This window comes from Sinocyclocheilus anshuiensis, unplaced genomic scaffold (genome assembly GCF_001515605.1).
Source record: "Sinocyclocheilus anshuiensis isolate Anshui unplaced genomic scaffold, SAMN03320099.WGS_v1.1 scaffold984, whole genome shotgun sequence".
Taxonomy (NCBI): domain Eukaryota; kingdom Metazoa; phylum Chordata; class Actinopteri; order Cypriniformes; family Cyprinidae; genus Sinocyclocheilus; species Sinocyclocheilus anshuiensis.
In genome coordinates, this window is record NW_015552616.1 from 220,774 (window position 1) to 242,863 (window position 22,090).

Genomic DNA, 22,090 nt, shown 5'->3' on the forward strand with positions numbered 1-22,090 from the left:
TGAAGGCCACTGTCAAAGAAACCTGGGCTTCCATACCACCTCAGCAGTGCCACAAACTGATCACCTCCATGCCATGCCGAGTTGAGGCAGTAATTAAAGCAAAAGGAGCCCCTACCAAGTATTGAGTAAATGAACATACTTTCCAGAAGGCCAACAATTCACTAAAAATGTTTTTTTTATTGGTCTTATGAAGTATTCTAATTTGTTGAGATAGTGAATTGGTGGGTTTTTGTTAAATGTGAGCCAAAATCATCACAATTAAAAGAACCAAAGACTTAAACTACTTCGGTCTGTGTGCATTGAATTTATTTAATACACGAGTTTCACAATTTGAGTTGAATTACTGAAATAAATGAACTTTTCCATGACATTATAATTTATTGAGATGCACCTGTATATACAGCGCTCCTTGAGGGTTCCCGGACACCAGTTTGAAAGCCCATGTTTTAGATCTTTCTATTCATTTAACATTCATACAAGTGTTTTAAATCACATAATTAAAACATGAAAGGGTGCTGAACTTCTGTCTTGTAGTGTGCATTTGCCGTTAGCCAGTCGAACTGAAGCTCCAGAGAAGAGCAGGCAAGCGTCTATAATATAAATGGACAAATAGAGGTTGACATGGTGAGGACAGATTGTCTACTATGCCCTACAAGAGCCCCTCATAGTGCTCATAGTCAATCCAAATAAGCCGTTCATGTGCATTTACCACTATACTTACCCTAGGCTCCGTGTGCACGATGGAGTGTATACATGCACCAGTAATCAGTCTGTCAGACACTACATGCCCTCCCGGTCATATGTGCTTTCATTGGGCTTAAATAAAGAGCGGCTGCATCTCTCAGGTGGTTGAGGCTTTGTTGAAACATTGTGCGCACGACACCGTGTCTTACCGTGTCAGTACCGCAAACCCATGGATCCTTCATTCTGGAGCTGTACTTAATTTTGATGCCCGTGTTTGCAGTTGGTCTGTCATTCTTGACGCCCACTCTGTGTGTTCTGTCATGAACAGACTTTTAACCGTGCATTGTGGAGGAGGGCGAAATGTCAGTCAGCACAGCAGGAAAATTATCAGTAGAAGGCGGCAGGGAGCTGGTTGGGGGGTGATCAGGGGGGAAGTGCCCTGGGTAGAAATGGTTCGATGAGGAGGACCAGATTGGAGTGGCAAGACAGTAGGGGAATGATGAGGAAACAAAAAATAAAAACAACTTTTTTTTTTAAAGAACTTATTCTTTTTTGCCCGAAGGCAGTGCACGGCATGCCTTCGCAAACATGTAAACATCAAAAGCGCTCTCTCAAAAAAACTACAGCAGCATTAAGGCAGTACATTACCAACTGAGATGCACAAACACTGTGATTTCACAGACTGAAACAGAGTGTTTGTTTTAGTCCCTTTCATTTTTCTAACAAGAGATATATTATCCTTATGAGAGCTCTGATAGTTTGTCTGCAAGGTGACACAAGCCAGATATGAACAACACTGTTCTTATGCCGTGTGGGCAGGACATTTGTAATAGTCGGACAGTACCTTGATGCAATAAGTGGTCTTATTAGTACTGAAACAACATCTTTTGTGCTCCATCCACAGGTAGAATGTAAGAAGGCCCAGCCGAAGGAAGTGATGTTTCCTCCAGGGACGCGGGGGAGAGCCAGAGGTCTGCCCTACACCATGGACGCCTTTATGCTGGGAATGGGCATGCTGAGTAAGTGTCATCTCAATTTCCTGCTTACAATTATTCATACGTTAACACTGTCAATCACTGCTGTAATCTGATCATTGACTGGGGTGCTAATTTCAAATCAGCATGAATCTGCATTCAGCCCATTTTACTTCTGTAATGCAGCTTAAAAAAATGTAGACGGGGGCTTTATTTTAGCTAACGGGATTTGATTGGATTGTGAAAAGCGGGTATTACATATAGACCAGCACAGGTAGCTCACTGTGATCTCTGTATGACCGGTGATTGTAGAAGAAGGGTTGAAAATTAGAGAGTAAAAAAATCAAGTTAAGTTCTTACATTTTCATAAAAGATTTCAAAGACAAACATTTTATTCTTTGGAATAATGTGCACCACTGAATCATTGAAAGTATGACCAGGAAAATCTAATATGAAAGTAAATGGGTTCAAATTTGATTTCATGTTGATTTTAAAAATACCTAATGATTGGGTCTTGTTCGCTAACCATGTATCCACGTGTATTTTTTGTGTAAAGAAAATGTAGAAAACTTTTATTTATTCATTGATAAGTTAACAATGTTTTTCTATATGTACAATAAAAGAACTCAAACCTCATGTACACAAAATTATATATGTTATATTGTATAGTACATTATATTTAAATAAATAACAAATTAAATATAAAATTATATTTATATAAATATTTTAAAATCTAAATACTAACAGTGAGTAATATATATATATATATATATATATATATTACTAGTACTATTTCAATAATATTTTATAAATAACTGAGTAAGAACATATGTCTGAGTTGAATCCATATTATTATACACAATTTTATATATTTATAATTTTTATATAAAATGTATATTTATTACTGAAAACACTTTTATTAGTGCAACATTTTTAGTGAATTATTGGAAAATTCTGTGCTCACTGAATCTAGATCCAGTCACTCATTGAATGTGATTTTAGAGCAAATGTTGTCTCATGCTGACCTCAGAGACAAATGGTCGTTTCAGAATGATACTCGTAAATATGTGTGTTCACGCTTTAAGCATAGATGCTGGGCTTGATGGCGTGGAACAAGTGCATAACTGTAAACTCAGAGAACAAAATACCAAATCATAATGTTGGAACAGGCAGACAGGGAGAGGCAACAGCCCATTGAAAGAGCTCCTCGGAGAGAGCACTGGGACTGGCGCTCCGATGCTGGCACTGCGCTCGCGTTAACGTCGCCACGCTCTGCTAGCGGCTCTACGACTGCCATGCCAGTTGAAACTCCTCTATCGTCTGCTGAAAGTAACTGAAGCAAATAAATCGTTTGATGCCTGGTGCAGAATGCGAATGGCAGCTAATGGGTGAAGCTGCAGGAGAGGTCGTCCTGCCCGTAATTTGACTTGATGAAGCATCCTCGCCGGGCACGCATGAAATATGCTATTGATATTCAGCCAGCTCCGCTTCCAGTCCCACCAAATCCCTGACCGACCCTCACCAGGGCAGGGCTCCACATTATAGTGCTAAATGAAGAGGAAAATGTAAGTAATGTTGAGTTATGAACCTATGATTTCAACAAACTGACCTCAAAGGAGGACGAATTTGTCCGTTCGTTGATTATTTGGTGTATGCGAGCGCACGTTGAGACCTCGCACCAACGACTGGCGCCCCCTAGCATTTTAGGAGTCTATGATATCATTCGGCTTCACAGTGCCAACAGCGCGATGTCAGCTCAAGTCGACTCGAGTCGAGGTTGATGAAATTACGCCGCAAGTGGGTGTCATGAGCTTATTAGGGTTTAAAGCAGATCGGTGTTGAACAAACAGAAAGGGAGGAAGACGGAGACAGTGGGAGCAGAGAGCCGGTTAAAGGGGGTCGCGCTCACTCGATCGCAACACCGTCTTATCTAAATGAAATTGGAAAGCAGGACAGCGAAACATTCCTTTTGGTAATTTGCATACAAAAATCAACAAGGCTCATTATTTAAGGAACCGCAATTCCTTATGTGCCGAAATCTCATTAGAGCCCCGCTCTGAGCAACGGTGTTTACCACACCTAATCGAGCTATTTATCTTTATTGTGCTGGGCCTCATGTATGTTTGCTAAAATTAATACACATCTCAACCAGCGCAAAGTGCAGCTTTACCAGATGGATAATTGATTTTACAGTGAATCGAAACTGTTGAGCCATAAAATGGGCACATTAGCATGCATATTAATAACGCAAATAAGAGGGCGAGGCCGTCGCCACTAGGCCAGATTAAGTGACAGTCTTTATTTACAGCGTTGCGCTTCAGAGTCTTCACGGATATGACACGTGCGTGCTATCACAGAGACGAGCGCTGGAACCCGTCAAACACCAGAGCCATCATCCCGACACCAGCAAGAGCTTGTCTTGACGTTTTTCTGTAGATTTGACGTGTGTCAAGAGGACAGGAAACGTAGAATCAGACAAGAATACCCAATACACATCTCAACCAGCGCAAAGTGCAGGTTTACCAGATGGATAATTGATTTTACAGTGAATCGAAACTGTTGAGCCATAAAATGGGCACATTAGCATGCATATTAATAACGCAAATAAGAGGGCGAGGCCGTCGCCACTAGGCCAGATTAAGTGACAGTCTTTATTTACAGCGTTGCCGGGAGACGGAAGGTGTCTGCTGTGGTGACGGCGTGGCTTAATGAGTCTTCTCCTCAGGCTCAGGTACCTCTCTTTCTCCCCCTTGCGTTTAGCATCGTCTGGCTCAGTCTCGTCTCCCGCCGAGGGGCCGTGACTGCAACATGAAGTCTTGCCACTTGTTATAGGACGTCAAAGCTACGGCGGTCTGGTGCTTTTGGAGCTGGTCTCATGGTGTGGCCCTTTGTTGAGCCCACCGCTCGACACTGAGGCTTAGCTCGGTCATTAAACACAGAGGAGAGCCATTTAGGTCTGACAATTGAGCTGAATACTTTTGACGAGGAGGTGGAGGAATTGTCTCTAGGAAAAATTGGTACCCTACGTGATTGTTTTTCTGTGTTTAGCTAAGCCAGAAGTGGCATAAAACATGTTTTTGTTCAACTTTTGTTAGACATGTATTCTGACAAATACAGCCTTATTGTGAGCTTTTGTGTGAAAGCAATAGTGAACAGCAGGACATTATTCTGGGTTCAAGTTGAGGGTGTAGCTGTATACTTTAAGACTATTTTCATACTTGTTTATTTGCTTAGAACAAACCTGAGTTTAGACCTAGCAAATAATATATTCAAATAATAAATTCAAAAATATTTAGGGCCAGAAAGGAACTAATTCTTTTTTTCCAGCAAGGATGCATTTATTTGATCAAAAGTGACAGTATAGGCATTTATATTGTTTCTATTTCAAATAAATCTGATACTGAAGACTGGAGTAATGGCTACTAAAAATTCAGCTTTGCTATTACAGGAATAAATCTCATTTTAAAATGTATTACAATAGAAAAGTAATTTTAAATTGTAATAATATTTCTTAATATTATTATTTATTATATATCCTATTATTATTATTAATTTCCTAATATTTTTGATCAAGTAAATTTAGCCTTGTTGAGCAAAAGATATTTGTATGAACTGTACCGCACAACACCTTTTCAAGCAGACTCGGGTGAATTTAGAAAACTGAAAAGTTGTAGACCTTAAAGGACTACTGATTTCTTTCTTCTGCGTTTTGTTCCCATAGGTGATGGCCCTACAAGTATGTTAATCACCTACTGTCAACAGAGCCCCATCCCTCTACATTTAAAGTAATCTCTCTAAATGTCACAGGAAAAGCCCATGTCATGTATATTTAGTTTGGGCGTCTGGCATTTGCTCCTCCTTAAGAGTAGAGTACACAGAGCTGCTGTAGTCTCGAGAGAGACGGAGGAGTCCAGATATTAAGGCTTCGCAAACATATGATACAGCACTTGGAAGGAGCGAAGTTAAAGATGGCCACCTTGCTGCAGAACATTTAAGCGTGTAATTTGGAGGCAAGGTTACAAGGTGAAGTTTTTTATGGTGCAGAGTGGATAGAGAGAATGGTATATCCTGAAAAATCGTCATATCCCTTTAAGGAGAATGGGTTCTGCAACATTTTTCTGTATACTTCAGGCAGTAGGGTATTTAATACTTTTATCCCATCCTCCTCCTCATCCTGATTCCTTCAGAATTGAACTTTCCTCAAGAATGGTCTTTGATTTTAAAACCGACTCTGTGGTTTACATAGCATTTACTGCAACCAGCACAAAAGCCTCCTTTCAGAACCAGTCAATAACGACAGAAAACTTCATAAAAGCGAGTTATTTCTTTTAAGCCTCTACTATAGCGCTGACACTCACCAAAGAAACTTTGACAGGATCAATATCTTCACATAGACTACTTCCCACCAGTCTGCCTCTGCAATGTCAAACCGAATTGATCCGAGTTATGTCTAGCCTAACTTGCGGTGGAGTATATTTATTCTCTCCAACACCAACTCACATTTGTGGCTGAGAGCCAAGGATAAGCCACTAGCGATCATTTGGTGCAAGCTCGCACTGTGCACAGCCAATAACTATTAGCGAAATCTTTTAGGTGTTTGGGAGGGAAGAAACAGGACTGGTGGTGAATAACACACTTTTTGTAGAGTCCTCAAAAAAGAGGATGGCACAATAGAGTCTATATATATATATATATATATATATATATTTATATATATATTGTTTTCACGTGATTATAGCAGCCTGTTCCCTCGGGCGTTTGCGGCAACAATATGGCTGATACGTTCGCTTGCGTTGGAAAACGTTTTTTCTTTCTGGTTGAAAGCCGTCCAGATAATTAGTGTTTAGGCTCACACTGTAATAAGCCATTGTGACAGAATAAGAACAATGGGTCTTTGGGCTCTAGCCTGGTAAAGAGGGACATGCGGCGGCCCGCCGCTCAATGCTGGCAGAGAGACAACTCGAGCATGTGCGTTGGGTCGCATCCCACTTTTTCTTAACAGCACGAGCAGGATGCGTTCCAGTGTTGTAAACGCTGCTGATGGCGTGTTTTTTTTCCTTGCTCCCAAACAAGATGTATTTCAGATAATAAAATAGTCAAGGGGAAGCCAGCTCACTCGCCCGAGCGTCATCATTAAAAAGTTCTGCCTCAGCAAAGACGGCGAGAGGCGGAAAAAACCAGATTGCGGCCTTAGCGTGCTTTTGCAGTGTTTCGCTCTACTTTCGAATGACTTCTGCAATCGCTCAATCATATTCGTGCCATCCTGTCGGTATTAGCGCGCAGGAGGCCGAGGCTGCGTGGCGCGGAGGGACTTTAATCCGTGATGTCCTGCCACAACTATCAGCCTGCCATTGTCTCGCGCTGTCGTGTCCTTCATGATCGATTAGCCCGGGCTATAAAAGAAGGGTTATCGATCAATGACAGTGGAGAGGTGAGAAAAAAAGGAGGGAGGGAGAGAGAGATGACAGCCGCAGACATGTCCGTTCCCTCAGCGAGGGGAAAAAGAGGGATGAGCCCCAGGGAATGAAGCGAGATTGTGTCTTGTGATGTTTATGCTGTTCATCACTGCAAAACTGAAGTTGGCTAGCCAGCTAATCTGTTACATTGCAGCCTGGCGGGGAGGGCTGCGGTTATGTAGTGAAAGAGGAGCCGCTTCCACTTGCGTCTCGCTCATATGTGTATTTTAAATGTCATGCTGATTTATTGGTGTGATAGGGAAGCTCTGGGCGGTCTGAGCGGTTTATCACATCCCTGGATTTTCTTCTCTCCCCTCAGGTTATCCAAACATTGTAGCAACGTATGGCCGAGGATACACTGGTTTCGCCCCAAGCTACAGCTACCAATTCCCTGGTAAGTTCCATCTTGTTAAGCTCTGTATGGTGCTTCTCTCTCCTGCTGCTGTCTGGTAATGGCCTCCCTGCTGACCGGCAAACTCACAAACACCAACACGCACCCGTCCCTGTCTCTCGCTACAGCCCCATGCTGAAAACTTTGCCGTGGCGCTTTATACTTAAATACACATTGACATACTCAAACATTATACATCTTGATGTACAAAGACACACACATATTGCCTTGTTTGGCCCCCCGCTGAAGCCCCACATCCACATGCTTGTAGCTTTACAGATAACACTGCCACACAAGATGCTTTTAAAACCCGTGCGAGCTACAAACGAGCCCGTGGGCATCTCGTTTTGTCTTTTTTCACAGATATAATGCATACATTCAACTATACAATACAATTCAGCAGATCGCCAAAATCTTGACTCAGGAAGGTTTTTGGCCATCCAGACAAAGACAGGTCTTTTTGTCTGGGATAAATGTGATGCAGCAAAGCAGCTATATTATTTCACGGCTCAGTTCTCAGAACTGAGCTTTGATAACCCGATGGTCCGAAACAGAATCAAAACGTGCATAGTATATTTTAGTATGATGTTCTGCTAACTGGATTATCTGGTACTACTTTAATTGCACCATATGTATTTCTGATACATGTGTGTTTGTTTTTGCATCTCTACTGAAAAAAAACGATGGTCTAAGCCAGTCTGGGTAGCAGGTTTAAGCTGGACTCTGGTCTAGGCCAGATCAAATAAAAAAAGTTTAAAAACATACAGTATAAAAAAATAAAAATTTGTCCACCCACTACACCAGGTCTGCCTAAAAGTAATATGTGTATATTTACTTTTAGGCAGACGTGGTTTAGTGGGTGGACAAATCCATGCTGTTTTATTGTCTTTTTTCAGCAAGCACAGCACTAGTCCATGTAGATGTATCTGCTGTTTGATGCTTTGCATTAATGTAAAAATTATGCATGGAATAATTATAGAATTATAGGAACTTCATATGAATACGTTCTTCATAAACAGCTCTTGACAATTTCAAAATGCCATTGTGTTCATGCAATTGATCCGCAGCTGTACGTATGTAGCCTCCCTCATCTCTGTGCAATCAGAGTATCTTCAAGAGGGTTTGCAACCTTATTTATGTGCATACATTTTTCATGTTTGTCAGTCGCTCAGAGGCCCGCACTGGCGATGAAATTCTTCTGTTGACATGGCTGTTAAGCGTAAAGGTGGCTGTTTGACGCATCGAGAACACTTAGCCGTCATCCCCTTTGATGCCAGCGCACAAATAAACCTCAAACAATCCGTACAGGCGTCCCAAACTAACCGTTGAGAGCAGATGGAATATTCCAGTGGCGACTTCGATAAATAAACGAAGCGGGGTGGGGGTGAGGGAACGAGAGTAATAGATAATGAGGAAGTGTAAATTGGCAGGCGCTTGAGGAAGAGCTGCTGTGACTAAGCCCGGTTAGGGGGATTAAAACATCATTGTGGGCTCACTCTCTTCCGCGAGAAGTCTTAGCCCAGCACCATGTTTGCAACAGTTCTGAGCCTAACAACATAGCAAGTCACCTCAAAAATATATGTGTAGGCCTATATCTAAACGCTAAACTCCCACCTGATGTTAAAAATAACCGGACGAATAAACACATGCAGATCCGCCCATGCCAAAAGCCTCATAACTGTAGCTGAATAGCAATCGAGTGTATCGAATGTATATTTTTAGTGATATTGACCCTGGATATAGAGCTGAAGGTCTTGCTGGCATATGACTCACTGGAAAATAGGCTAAAAAACCGCTCGACTTAAACTGCAGTTCTAGTGCAAAAAGGGCCTTTTTGGCTCCGCTCATTTAATCCCCTGGCTTTTCTTGTAAAATGATCTGCCCAGTGCCACTCCAAAAGGGTCCCCTCGCTCTTCCATTTCACATGTTGTCAATGACCTTGGTGTTGAACATATAGGGTGAAAAAGCTTTTTTTCCAGACTGCTCGTAGCACCTGGGATTTACTATAAGCTCGGCTGCAGTGAAGGTTAAAAATTGACTGTTGAAAAGAGAGAAGGTAATTTTTTTTCAAGGCACTTCTTGTAATCCGCACAGGTGACTGGATTTGTAACAGGTCGCAGGGGATGGCACGCGCGTGTTTTCTCCGAGTCCATGCATGTATGCAAGTTACTGTGGTGATTTTTTATGTAAACAAGAACTATAAATTGCTTATCAATGGCACAAAGCCGTGTAATGCTACAGTATGTGCGTATGATCGATATACAGTGTTTGTACCTTTCTAGTCCTCCTCGGGGAACAGCTTTGATCATGGATAGATTCAGTGTTTTCTTTGCCCCAAAGACATATAGGCTAAAACAACCAATGGTTCTATTGCAGAGTTTCTGAGCAAGTGTTGCTGCTATTGTCATTTTCATACTAACATGTCCTCTGGTAGATAAGATAAGAAACAGCCGACAGGATCAGGCCACCTTCACTGTTATCTCCCCCTTCGCCAGGACACACACGCACACACATTGTTCGTCTCATTTTTATGAGACCGAGAAGGGTGTTTCAGAGGCTATAAATCCACGAGAAACACGTCTAAAGCTCGGTGTCTCTCCAGCAAGCCTGTGGATCCATCGGGCTTTCCCCAAGCTGTGAGAGAAGATCTTCTCATTTTGGCATAAGTCTGTAGATTAAGGCTGCATTGATCCAGAGGAGCACAGGTAGAGGTGGTCTTAAGAAAGATAATTTTACAGTGCGACCCTGTTGTTGTTTTGCGGTTTGTTTGTTTTTTATTCCATTTGATCTCACCCCACGTTGGGTGCCGACCGCTTTTGGTTTTCCAAGCGGTGAATCATCTCTCCTCATCTCCGTTCCGCCACGATTTCTGGCATTTGACGTGGCTGGTGCTGATGAAAGCTGAAGGATGTTTCAACATCAAGGTCGCCGCCCCTCTCAGCCCAGTCGGAACGAACAGCGTGTTAGAACACCATCCTTTAGCTCTCATTCGTCCATTTATCCTTCTGTTCTCCTCAGGAGGAAGAACAGGGAGAGCTGGAATTGATGCTTCACTTTTGATTAGGGCCCAATCAGTTATGCAAACACGGAGGCTGTCAGGCACGTGGCCCTTCTCCATTCTCCACGGCGCAGCCCTCTGCCGGCCCCGACGTACAGATAACACGACTGGGCTCGCAGGATATTGAAGTGCAAACAAACAAATAAAGATGCCGCTTTGGCTGACCAGAGATGCTCTTTGTGTGGGAGGCGAGAGAGACGGAGAAGGAGAGGAAATTGGGAGATGACAGAAAGAAGGCGCGAGTGGCACTTGCTGAGGGAAGGTATGATATGAGCCCTGCCCCGCTGCACTTGGCAGCACCTACAGACTTAAGGAAAGCGGCACAATTTCTTCTCTTCTTTGACCCATTGTGAGGAGAGGATCATAAAAAGAGGAGAAAAAGTGAGAGAGAGAGAGAGAGAGCAGATGAATAGGCAACAGTGAAGTCTCCTGCAGCTGCGCTACCCCATTCAGCTCTTCACCCAAATTAGCTCTAATTGAAAAGGCTGCTTATTAACTCAGTAGGCAAACACATTCACCATGTTACATGCTCAAAATGGGGACCGCTGAGCCGGACACACACACGCTTCTTAAAAACGTATCCCACCGCTTCATTTAGGGCTAATTCTTGACTGACGTGGGCTGCGGTGGGCAGATGTTGCGGAGTGCACAATGGCAGAGGTCATTTTGGAGGTCGTGTTGTAGCGATAGATTAGACAGCCTGTCTCATGCGCCCAGCCTGTGGTAATCACGTTGATGACTCATCTGCTGTTCCCCACAGTCAGGCTGAATCCCTGTCATATCCCGCTCTGCACTGCAGAGGCGGCTTAACCAGTACGGGTTTAATTATCTGCTTGTATCAGATCCACAACTCAGACACTGCTCTGAATGGAGCAGCTTCTTTTGCCTTTAGGGAAGCGCTGCAAAATGTGACATGACAGCACAATCACAGCGTATTTGATTTTTAATATACCGTTGAGTGAAGAGGGAACCGGTCAAATTTCACTGTGGACAGGCAGTTTCACTACTCCTGGAGCTCATTGTTTGACATGGTTAATTAAGAGATTATAAAGCAAAAGATGATCAAGCTACAGATGCAGATTTACAGGTGTTTTTGTTCCGACTTAATCTTTCAAGTGACAAGCTACATTTTGTTTCTATTTCTTGGGTGTCTAAAATCCTGCTTTACACAGTGAGTTTTATTTTATTTTATTTTATTTTATTTATTGTTGTATTTTTTGTAATTCATTACATGGTATTGTGTTTTTATTTTGGATATTTTATGTCATTTATTTTTTATTATTTTATTTATCAATAAATTTTTTTATTTTTATATACTTTGTTGTGATATATTGTGATTTTTATTTAATTTGTTATTTGCAGGAAACACCAGCCAAACTTTGCTTTCTAGATCATTTTTATAAACTTTATAAAAGATTTAGATTACATTTTGAAAATATCCGAAGAATGAAAGAATAATTCAAAATCTAATTGTCAGCAATGATGCAGTTCTTGGCTTGCCTGCTTCAGCTAATAGCCACTCTCTGAAATGTCAGCTGAGGCCACTTCTAGCCGTCTCCCATTCCTCTGGCCAGATCATTTTTGCACTTGAGCACTGCTCTTATGCTGCCTTACGAGTGCTAGTGAATTCTGAAATCTGCAGCACAGTCTTAAAAATGTATATGGTTAGATGTACATTACTACACAATTAGATTAGCATCAGCCCCCTGCCATTTCTGCCTGTCATACAACCACAGATCAGCCCCCTCTTTCACACTCATCAATGAGACATCCAGTGCCCTCAGATGAGCTTCTTAAAGAATCTGGCCTGATGAGAGGGTGACTTTGCCTTCTTCTGCTGGATTAATCCCTGTGCCCCTCTACCAGAGAAATAGTATTTGTCTGACCAATAATTGCCCTCATCAAGGAGGCGGCAGACTGCAAAGTAGGGCGTCAGGCAGCCTGTAGAGGAGACCTGTCCTTGGGCTGCAGTCTCATTATATGTGCTCATGCTGATGGCAGTGATTGGACCTGAATCCAGGGGGCCGGGAAGCCGCGGGGGAGGCAGGCCGGTTGGCTCTAGCCATATGAGGTCTCGCTGATGTCTCGGCTGGTTCTGACATTAGCAGGCCGACCAGATCCGGATCTTTCAAATCCCAGATGTCGTGATCTTCAGCGGAGTGACAAAGTTCACCGCACGTGCGTCGTTCACCCTTTTGATCTTCCTTTCTCATCTGGAGTTGAACTTTAGATCCTGAATTAAGATCCTGTTTGCCGAGCACATGGCATTATACATTTCTGTGTTTAACTAATGGGCTGGTGTCCTCACTGGACATACATCAATACGACATTCAGAGCAGTGACTTTGCCCTATACGTTCCCTGTTGTATTATTAGGCAGTAACTTGCATTTTCTTAGCTAAAGCCTTACCAGTAATATTTATGCAGCGGTGTCAGCCTGTTCTTTTACTCTATTTGTTTTGTGCACCAGAACTGATATGTATTTTTCTTTGCTGCTCATTACCGCTTTGAAAAATGTCTCTCTTTTGAGTGGTTTTAGGTTTTATTGCCTCGTGTAAAGTGGCATCTTCTCTGAACTGCCTCCCCTGGTGCAGCTTCTTCCCCTGGGTACAGTTACATTCGTCTTCCTCCAACCCCTCCGTCCCCCATTTTCCCGCTCAGAACGCTGTGCTTTGTGTAGATTAAACAATATGTAAACCAGGTAAGATGTGTTGTATGCAAAATGCTACATTTTAATAACTGGCCTAGCTTGTGAGGTAGATACGCACTTAGCTTTTATGTATCCTTGCCTGATTTCACGTGATTTGACATCTTTTGTGATGTATAGTACCCAGCCGTACTGCTGTTTTGTGATGCTATTCAGAAAGCCCTCCTGGCCTATTTTATACAGGCCTGAGATGATGGATGTTCTTGAGAAATCTGGTCATGCTTTCTGCCTTCAGAAATTGCTCTATAAGATGCACTATTAGTCAGACACAGCTTCACACCTTGTATTTGATGCTCCCTGTGGCCGTTCATATATTCCAGTGTTTTTCCTTTTAATGTGCTTCTCAGATCAATGAAAACATTGCTTGTGTATTTAACCTCTGTTCATGAGTGAACCATAGTACATTCTCACAACCACCAGAGTGCATAGAAAAATAGTCATTAATCTACGTTTTCTTATAAACTTACAGTACTTTCCTCTGTATAAGGTGCCTTTTTTAATGCCATGTTATTATTTAATGCCATATTATATTACGCTCACAGTGGATTTGGGGATTTTCTAGCTGGTGTTCTATGTATGTTTCTAAGCAGTTGCAGGATTGTTCTGTGTGGTTGATAGGTATTTGATAGGGGGTTCTGTGTTATTATTATTATACATCAACCTATGAAAAAATTAATAGTTTTGTACAAATGTGGGCATGATTTAAGGTATCGTTCCTGTCCCTGAACAGTGTTCTAATCAGCGTTTGTTTCAGCGCTCATGCTCCTGGATGACAGCATTGTAATTGTTCTGTAGTCGCACTGAATGTGGTAAACGGTGGCTTCCGCCACGCTTGCCTCGTCGAAATAATCACAGCTAAATTCACACCTCTCCACCACAAGTGGCCGAACCCCTGCAGCCAGCATTGACCCATGATTCTCACACCTGTAATTCCCAAAGCCACAGACTCCTCCTTCACCGTCAGCACCCTCATTAGCCGTAGATGTGAGCAGGAGGGCGTAATACAGAGGGGTTCTCTGCTGGCGAACGCCACTCGGGCTTGTGCATTTGGAAGCCTCATTGCCCAAGCTCCCCGGCAGTCTTTGATAGCTCTGCAGAAAGGCCCTTTTGAAAGTAATACAAGTCAAGGGCTTCGACTAGAGAAGCATGACTCACCTCTCGTTTTCCGGATGAAAAGATGGTCTGCGAGATTGCTCTTTTCTTTTACTTTTAGGCTCTTTTTTTCCTAAGATGCTCATTTTAGCACTCGCATTTCTAATTCATTTCTCTCTTGAATGTCTTTTATAATGGCTACATCAACTAATAGCGCTTTTTGAGTGCGGTTGAAAAGCAAGGGCACGGTTCCTGTTCTTTGATCCATTTTCATCAGGGGTTTAAATTATGTTCTGATACATTCAATATCAAATTCATCAGATGTATTGCCATTTCTGTTTTAATGTTAGCAGCCCCACTAATCTCATTTAATGGCCATTATGACTTAAAATCATGATCGACCGTGTCTAATTTTTTAATGTCTATGACTCACAGATTCAGCAAAGAAAACAAACGATGCGCGGTCCAAACTGGAGCGTCTCCAGAGGACTGCTGGCAAGAACAAACAAGCATTAGCGATCGTAAAATAAAAATTGCGCATTCATAAAATGTACAGAGAAGTCTTCAGGAGGCAGAGAAGTGAGGGGACAGCAGGAGGAAATAGCGTGGGAGAGAGAGGGGACGAGTGAGGACGGCATCTCCTCCAGGGCTCCGGGGTGGAACAGATGTGTCCTTGTCCCTCCTCCAGGCCAGTCCGGCCCAGCCGAGCACAGCCACTGACAGAGCAAACAGGCTGGAAAAATGGGTAAAAGTGGAAAGCTAAATATTGGCGTTATGTCCTCGGTAATAGAGAGGCCATGAAATTGATTTGATTCTGCCAAGCTGTTCCTGGGGGATGACACTCACCCCTCCACCCCAAGCTCCCCCTCCCTCGCCCCGCCGACCCTCTTCAGGAACAAAGCGCTGGAGAGATATGTGAATTAACCTTCTTAATTTGTGGTTTCTGAGTAGGTAATTTGTTGCCGGAACTTTCTAGATCTCTAGCACACAGGCATCCGCATATAATATTGACATCAGCCAAATTAATGTGGGGTGGAGAGGTACCCACTCAGAAAAAAAAAAAAAGAGTTCAGCAGCACCACAATTAACGGCAGTATTGACGGGACACAGCGGGGAGCGTGCTTACCATTGTCTGAGAGATGTTTTACTCGTGTCAAAGAGCCAGTTTTGTTCTGAAGAGGCCGATAAGTGGGACTAAAACTAATATTTACAGGAAGTGAAATGCAGCCTCTCAGATGAGACCAAAAGACTCTCAGTTTGATGTTGTGGAATTAACTAAGAGGGTAGTTCAACTAAAATTTAAACAATTCTGACATCATTTACTCGCCCTCCTGTCATCCCAAACCTGTGTGACATACTTTTTTCTGTGGTACGTGGAAAGAAGATATCATTTGAATGCCAGCGGTGTCCAAACAACTTGAGGAAGAATAAGTTATTTTGGGGTAAACTATTCTTTTAAGTCACATTTCACTCTAAAAAGTAATTCATTAATCATTATTAGCCTGAAAAGCATTGATCAGAAATAGTTTATTTTGATTACAATAATACTGATGAATTTGCTTGGTTTGCGCTGTGATTGTGTGTGCTTATTAGAGGATTGTGTTAGCTTAGCAACATGCTAACATAAGAGTCTCTCATGCACAGAGCTGCTTGTGTGCTGCATGGAATTGCTGCCTATGTAGAAATTAAATGTGCCATTTTATTTATTTATTTGTTTATTTTTATTTGTGTTCAATTAGTAATTTTTCATATGAAGTAAAGTTTTTTTTGTGAAACATTTGTTTTGACTGTGGATAACTGATCATTATAAATGCTGTTAGTTTTGAACTTTCTTTTCATCAAAGAATCATAAAATATTTCAAATTACCTTTTTTCTGGTCAAATAGCAGAAGAGACTTCCTTCAAATACATAAAAAAACCCTTGCAAACCCGAGACATTTGAACTGTTGTGTATTTTCCAAAAAGTCTCATTACAAGATGTGCATTAATTGTACAATGTTACTCTCAACACTGTTTATAAGTGATGTAAAGCTCCACATATTTTCACACATATGCATCTGTCTTTGCATCGTGATTGTCAGGTTGTCTCATACATGCAGCATATCCAGGGTTTCTGCATGTTCTTTCAGAAATGCTGCGAAAACACATTGTCAAAGGACGCTCTTAACTGGAAGCAACTGTTTCATTTCAAATAAGAATCGTCAATCGACAGGCGCTATAAAATGCATTGTTTGCTGAAATATTTAACACTTGCTGCTATATAGGCTGTACTTTAATTTATCTGGATGTTAAGCGCTCATTCCCATTGTTCAATGCTACAGCTAATCTTGTCCTAAAGACTCCGTTTTGATTAGGCATTAGCAGCACATGAAAGGTTATTAAGGCCACTAATATGAGGGTTTGGAGGGCGTCTGTGCTGAAGAATAGGAGGGAACCCGTAAGAGACAGGGCTAATTACCATCCATCCTTCTATGTGAACCCAACCATCTGCCAGTGTCACCCACTTATTGTCTATTGGCTTTCAATCATGAACGGACTGCTGCAGCCAAAGATGTGTGTTTTAATTAGAGAGCGTCTCTATAATTATATTTATATTATAATAATGACTTTGACGAAGCGTTTGAGTGGATGTCCTTCATTGTTCACTAAAATGATAATATTTAATTATGATGTTTGAACACTGCAGATTTGAGCAAGCTGAGTGGTTCTCTGTCTCTTTGACATACACACGTGGGCACGCCACCACACACACACTTGTGTGCTCTCTCGTTCTAGCTCTCTTTTTCAAACACACAAATACAGAAGACACAAGTTCTTGCTGTGTACAATAGTGCCGCAGCACTCATTTGCTTTGTTCTAAAACCTAGTGAGCTGCCTACTTGGGCATCATAAGCCTTAAAGTAGTAGTTCACCCAAAAAAGAAAATTATGTCAAGTTTTATATATAAGAAGATAGTTTTAAAAAAATTTTGTGTGTGTGTGTTTTCCCTCCATAGAGTGAAGTCAGTGGGCTGACTTGACAATGTTTACAGCTATTTTTCATTGTATGGGCAAAACAATTGAAATATTCTTCAAAATATCTTGTTTTGTGTTTCACAGAATAAAGATATTGCTTTTCAACTATGTGAGGATAGAATATTAATTTTCTATCTTTTTAAAATGCTGCCGCCTCCTGAGATGCTTTGCTTTTTCCCAAATTCTGTGAAATAACTTGTTTTAATCAATATTCTTTCAGTTTGATTATTTTATCGTTATTCCTGTCTTCCATCAATGATTTACTATTTGCGCCATTAGCTTTGCCACATGCTAACATCCAACTCTATTGGAATCACCTGTGAATTGCTTTTGGTGTTGCTAATTGAGTTTCTGCCTATGTAGAGCATTCCAAATCAGTCAGTTATGAGTTACCATGATGATTAGAATGCAGCCTCAGAAGGCAGCTCGCTATTTAGGCAATGAGGCAGATCACTAGGTTTTGGAACAGAGCTATTGTTATTAGTGGAAGGTAGTGATGCATAAAACCATTAAGCCAATGTCTTGTAAACATGAATCTTGGACTCTGCAGTCAATGTATTCAACTACAGTCGGTTTACTCTCTTTCGCACACGTGCATCGCGTCCCCTCTGTCACTGCTGTGTCATACCTGTTCCCTTCCCCTCTGCACGCTTAAAGTGAATTAAAGGGCACTTGGAAGTGAGCAATTAATCCCTGATGTCTAATCTCGTAATAACACCATAAAGAGCCACTAAACCAGGAAGGAGATAAAGACACTTTCATCCAGCCCTGCTCACAAATCACGGCCTCCATGCAGCACCCAGAGCCGATGTGGCTGTAGCATCAGTTCACACTGCCTGGAGACCAAATTATCCTCCTGATTGATTGAGTTTCAAGGCATAAACCGGAGGACGATTCGCCTGCTCGGCTTTACGACTCTCCGTCTCTGTCTCGCTCCCTCGTTCTCCCGCCCAAACATGAGCGGCAGCGCAGAGATAAGTGACTTAAGTGGACTACAAAGTGTCGGGAGCGTGGAGCCATTTCCATATCGCCTTTGTACTGCCGATGCCGGTCATGGTTGAAGTTAACCCTATAGTGTTGCGCTGGATCATCTTTCTGGCTCTTGCCGGATTTCTCTCTGCCTTTATGGAATTCGAGCTGCGGTTTCTGACTCGCCCCCTGGTCTCGTGTCTCTTTTCAGCTCTTGTTATACCATGAATTTGTGATTTGTGAGGTGTTATGGAAGATGGAACTGCATGAGTAGAAAATTCTCATTTGCTTGATGAATGAGTGTTTGGTGTGTTGTAATGCTCAAGACAAAATAAAACTAAAATGACAAATTTGAGTGAAAATACACAGGCAAATGGACAGTGTAGGTTATATGGCAATAAAAACACGCACACGTTTTTTTTTTCCCTTTTTTTTTTTTTGCCTTGAAATACTTTTAATTTTCATCGAAATATCACATATATTTCTAAAATGTATATTTTTTGTACTGTAATTATAGCTGTAGTTAAATTATGGTTCAAACCCTTTTTAATGTTTGGGAAATTATTTTATTTTTCACCGAGGCTACATTAATAACTAAATAAAAAAAATAATAAAAACACTTATATTGTAAAATATTATTTTAAGAAAAAAAGTTTTCTATTTGATTTTTTTTTTTATGTAATTTATTCCTGTTATGGCAAGGCTGAATTTTCAGCAGCCATTACTCCAGTCTTCAATGTCAAATGAAAGAAATTATTTTCATATTTAATGCATCTTTGGTAAATAAAAATTTATTTTTTCTTTCCAAAAAATAAAAGAAATCTTATCTGACCCCAAACTTTTGAACAGTAGTATATAATATATTTTAAATAAATAATCATGATAATTATTTTCTTTTTTTCTTTATAGGGTGTACTGTATTATATATGAATGCATTAAAGAATACCTTTGCATAGACAGGTATCAAGTAAAGTTTACTGACTAGACTTTTCATATGGCACTGATGACAAGACATATCAACAGGACATTGATATAATGTGTCATATATAACTTACAATCCCTATCGAATTCATACCAACAAATAAAGGGATTTATTTTTATTATTATTATTTTTTAAATCTAAAGGTTTTTATTCTATTTAACAAATGTTAGGCCATTGAATAACTGTGTACTGCAGTGTTATATTTCCACCATTAAAGCATTCTAGTCCCTTTACATTTCACGTGATAGCCGAAATCTAATTAGTTTATCACAGTAACTTAACCGCACAAGCTCAGTAGCATATCCGAAAGTCTGATGCTCGGCCATGGCCCTCCCGCTGTGTGCTCCAAACAGATAAGCTAAAGAGCAGCGTGGTCACCCATGCAGAAATACCCAGAGTGCATTAGGGCCACTGCAGTCTCCTCCGCACTCTGAAGACGCCCACAGTACACAGTGCTTTACAGCAGCCTGCAGAACCTGCACAGACACTGCAGCAACTTTGAGTCAGTAATGTTGTGAGGTAGCTTGATCCTGCTTTTTTCTAATTTATCCTCTCTTCTAATTTTTTCCTCTCCTTTTTTGCCCTTTCCTCTCCTCCCTTCACTACTCCCCATTCCCACCCTGTTCCTTCTCTTTCCTCTTCTTCTGTCCGCTTGTGTCTGTGCCTACCTTTTTTTGTTTTCCGCTCTATTTCCTCTTTTTTTACTATCTTTTCCTCTCATATCTTCACACTTTCACATTTTTGCCCTGTTCTCCATTCTATTTTCCTCTGTTCTATCCTCTCCTTACATCCTTTTGCTAATGTCCATTTTCCACCTTTTTTCCTCTCTTCTCTTATTACTTCTCTGCTTCCTTCTTCCGCCTTTTTTTTTGTTCTAACCTCTCCTTTTTCAATCCCTTTTTTTTCTCTATCACCTCTATTTCCTCATTTTTTGCCCTGTTCCCTATTTTTTCTCCTTTCCTCTCCTCTTTTCTTATGCCTATTCGTGATTTTTATTTACTCCACTTCCTATTTCACCCTGTTTCCACACCTGTTCTTCTCTTATTTTCACTATTCCTCGTTTTACACCCTTTTCCCTCTTTGTTTTACTCCTCCTCTTATTCCTTCACTACTCCCTTTTTCTGCCCTGTTCCTGTCCTCTCATTTTCCATCCTGTTATCCTCTCATTCCCTCTCCACTCGTCTCCTCCTCCACTTTCCTAGGTAAACGCTCTGGCCGTAGATCTGTGTGACTGCTGCTCTCTCCATGCTGCTCTTAACTCTAGCCGCCTCTGTCCTCTCTCACACACTCACACATACACACAGTCTGTAGTTTGAAGGAAAGGACAGGACTCAAGGCTCCTGCCTGCTTCTCCTCCTTTCCTGTTGTAAATGTGATTTATGGCGCTGGCAGAAGTCGCCCCACTAGCCGATGGTCCGAGACCAGCTTTTCCCCCGTTTTCTTAATTTAGTTAATGTCAGGATTATTGTCGGTGGAACTGGTAACAGATCAGGGCGCAGGGGCCAGCTTCTGCTAGCACAGCCATTTGTACTTTACTGTAGCTGCTGTATTTGTTTCGCTAACCACCTTCCCCGCACACACACACACACACAAGCAAAACACATTACACATGGACTTACACGAATGAGCCTTTTCATTTCTCTTGGTTTGTCAGTTTTCACATTTAAATACCGGCGCTCTCGGCCGTTAATGCCGCCTTCTGTCATTCGGACAAACTTGGTTCGCCTTTGACTAGAAAACAGAGAGTGTGCACATTAAAAGTTCCCAGTCGCTCCCTCGTTCCGCCATGGTTATTGATCCAGAGGCTGGATAGCTTAATCTATCAATCTGACTTTGTCTGTAAGACACAAGGATACTTAAATAAATAAACAGCAGGGAGGAACAGCCCTCGGCCTTCTCGCTGACGTCTGGACTTTAGCACAATGGGAAATGATGGCCTTGGCTAATTGGAGAAAGCGATGCCGTAACGGGTGCAGAGTTTATTTACACACATCCACACTGATATGTTGTCCAAGCACGTAAAAAAGCAAACATACACTTTTTGCTCACGCGCATGCGTTTACTGCATATTTTGACTCGAGTTCGCTCCATTGACACCTGCTCTCCGGCAGACAGCTATCCACCCATGTGTAATTGGCAGACAGGCGTAAAAGTGGCTCGGCGCACGGTTTGAAGGAACGCAGTCGACAGAGCGTGAGCCAATCAGTCATGCCTCTCCACCCAATCAGACGTGTTTGATTCTGATTAGCACTTGGCTAAAAAACCAACTTAGCCTGAAAAAAAAATCAGCTCTCTGCATCTCGTTGGTGTTTAATGTGTGTGAATTACGCCAGTCTTGTTTGGGGCGGGCTCTGAGTTTAAAACGAGAGCTACATGAGAAATGACTCTCAGTCGATGGTGTCTCCAGACTTTTAAACAGCTCGTGGTCATAGTTGTCAGCTCGAAGAAGTCATACTCGAGGCTGGCATTGTGAAATTCAGCTCCAGTGAGCTTGATTTTCATTTGAACATTGAAAGCTTGGTTTATACTGTGTGTTTTGGAGAGGAATGTGATTAGGTAAGGTCTTGGCCCACTGGACCAAGTTTATTAGGCCAGCGTAGTTATATTAGCACCCTCCCACCCCCCATGGCTAGCGTCTTAAGCTGATGGTGCAGTTGCACTCTTTTGTGACTGATGGAGTCGCTCCATGGTTGCGTTGTGACAGAAGTGAGAAAGCCATTGAGACAGAGCACTGACATTTAAGGATGAACTTTTCCGAGAACCT

The 22,090-nt window shown here is 41.7% G+C and overlaps 1 protein-coding gene across 4 annotated transcripts in view; it reads left to right on the forward strand.

Annotated features, from left to right (window-relative positions):
- Nucleotides 1–22,090, forward strand: part of LOC107666187 (RNA-binding protein Musashi homolog 2) — a 197,718-nt gene that overhangs the window by 148,133 nt on the left and 27,495 nt on the right. For all 4 annotated transcript variants that reach the window (XM_016457380.1, XM_016457381.1, XM_016457383.1 and 1 more), the window contains exons 4-5: nucleotides 1,589–1,703; nucleotides 7,434–7,508. In XM_016457380.1, coding sequence (XP_016312866.1) covers nucleotides 1,589–1,703; nucleotides 7,434–7,508 — 190 coding nt within the window. The remainder of the gene's footprint in view (nucleotides 1–1,588; nucleotides 1,704–7,433; nucleotides 7,509–22,090) is intronic.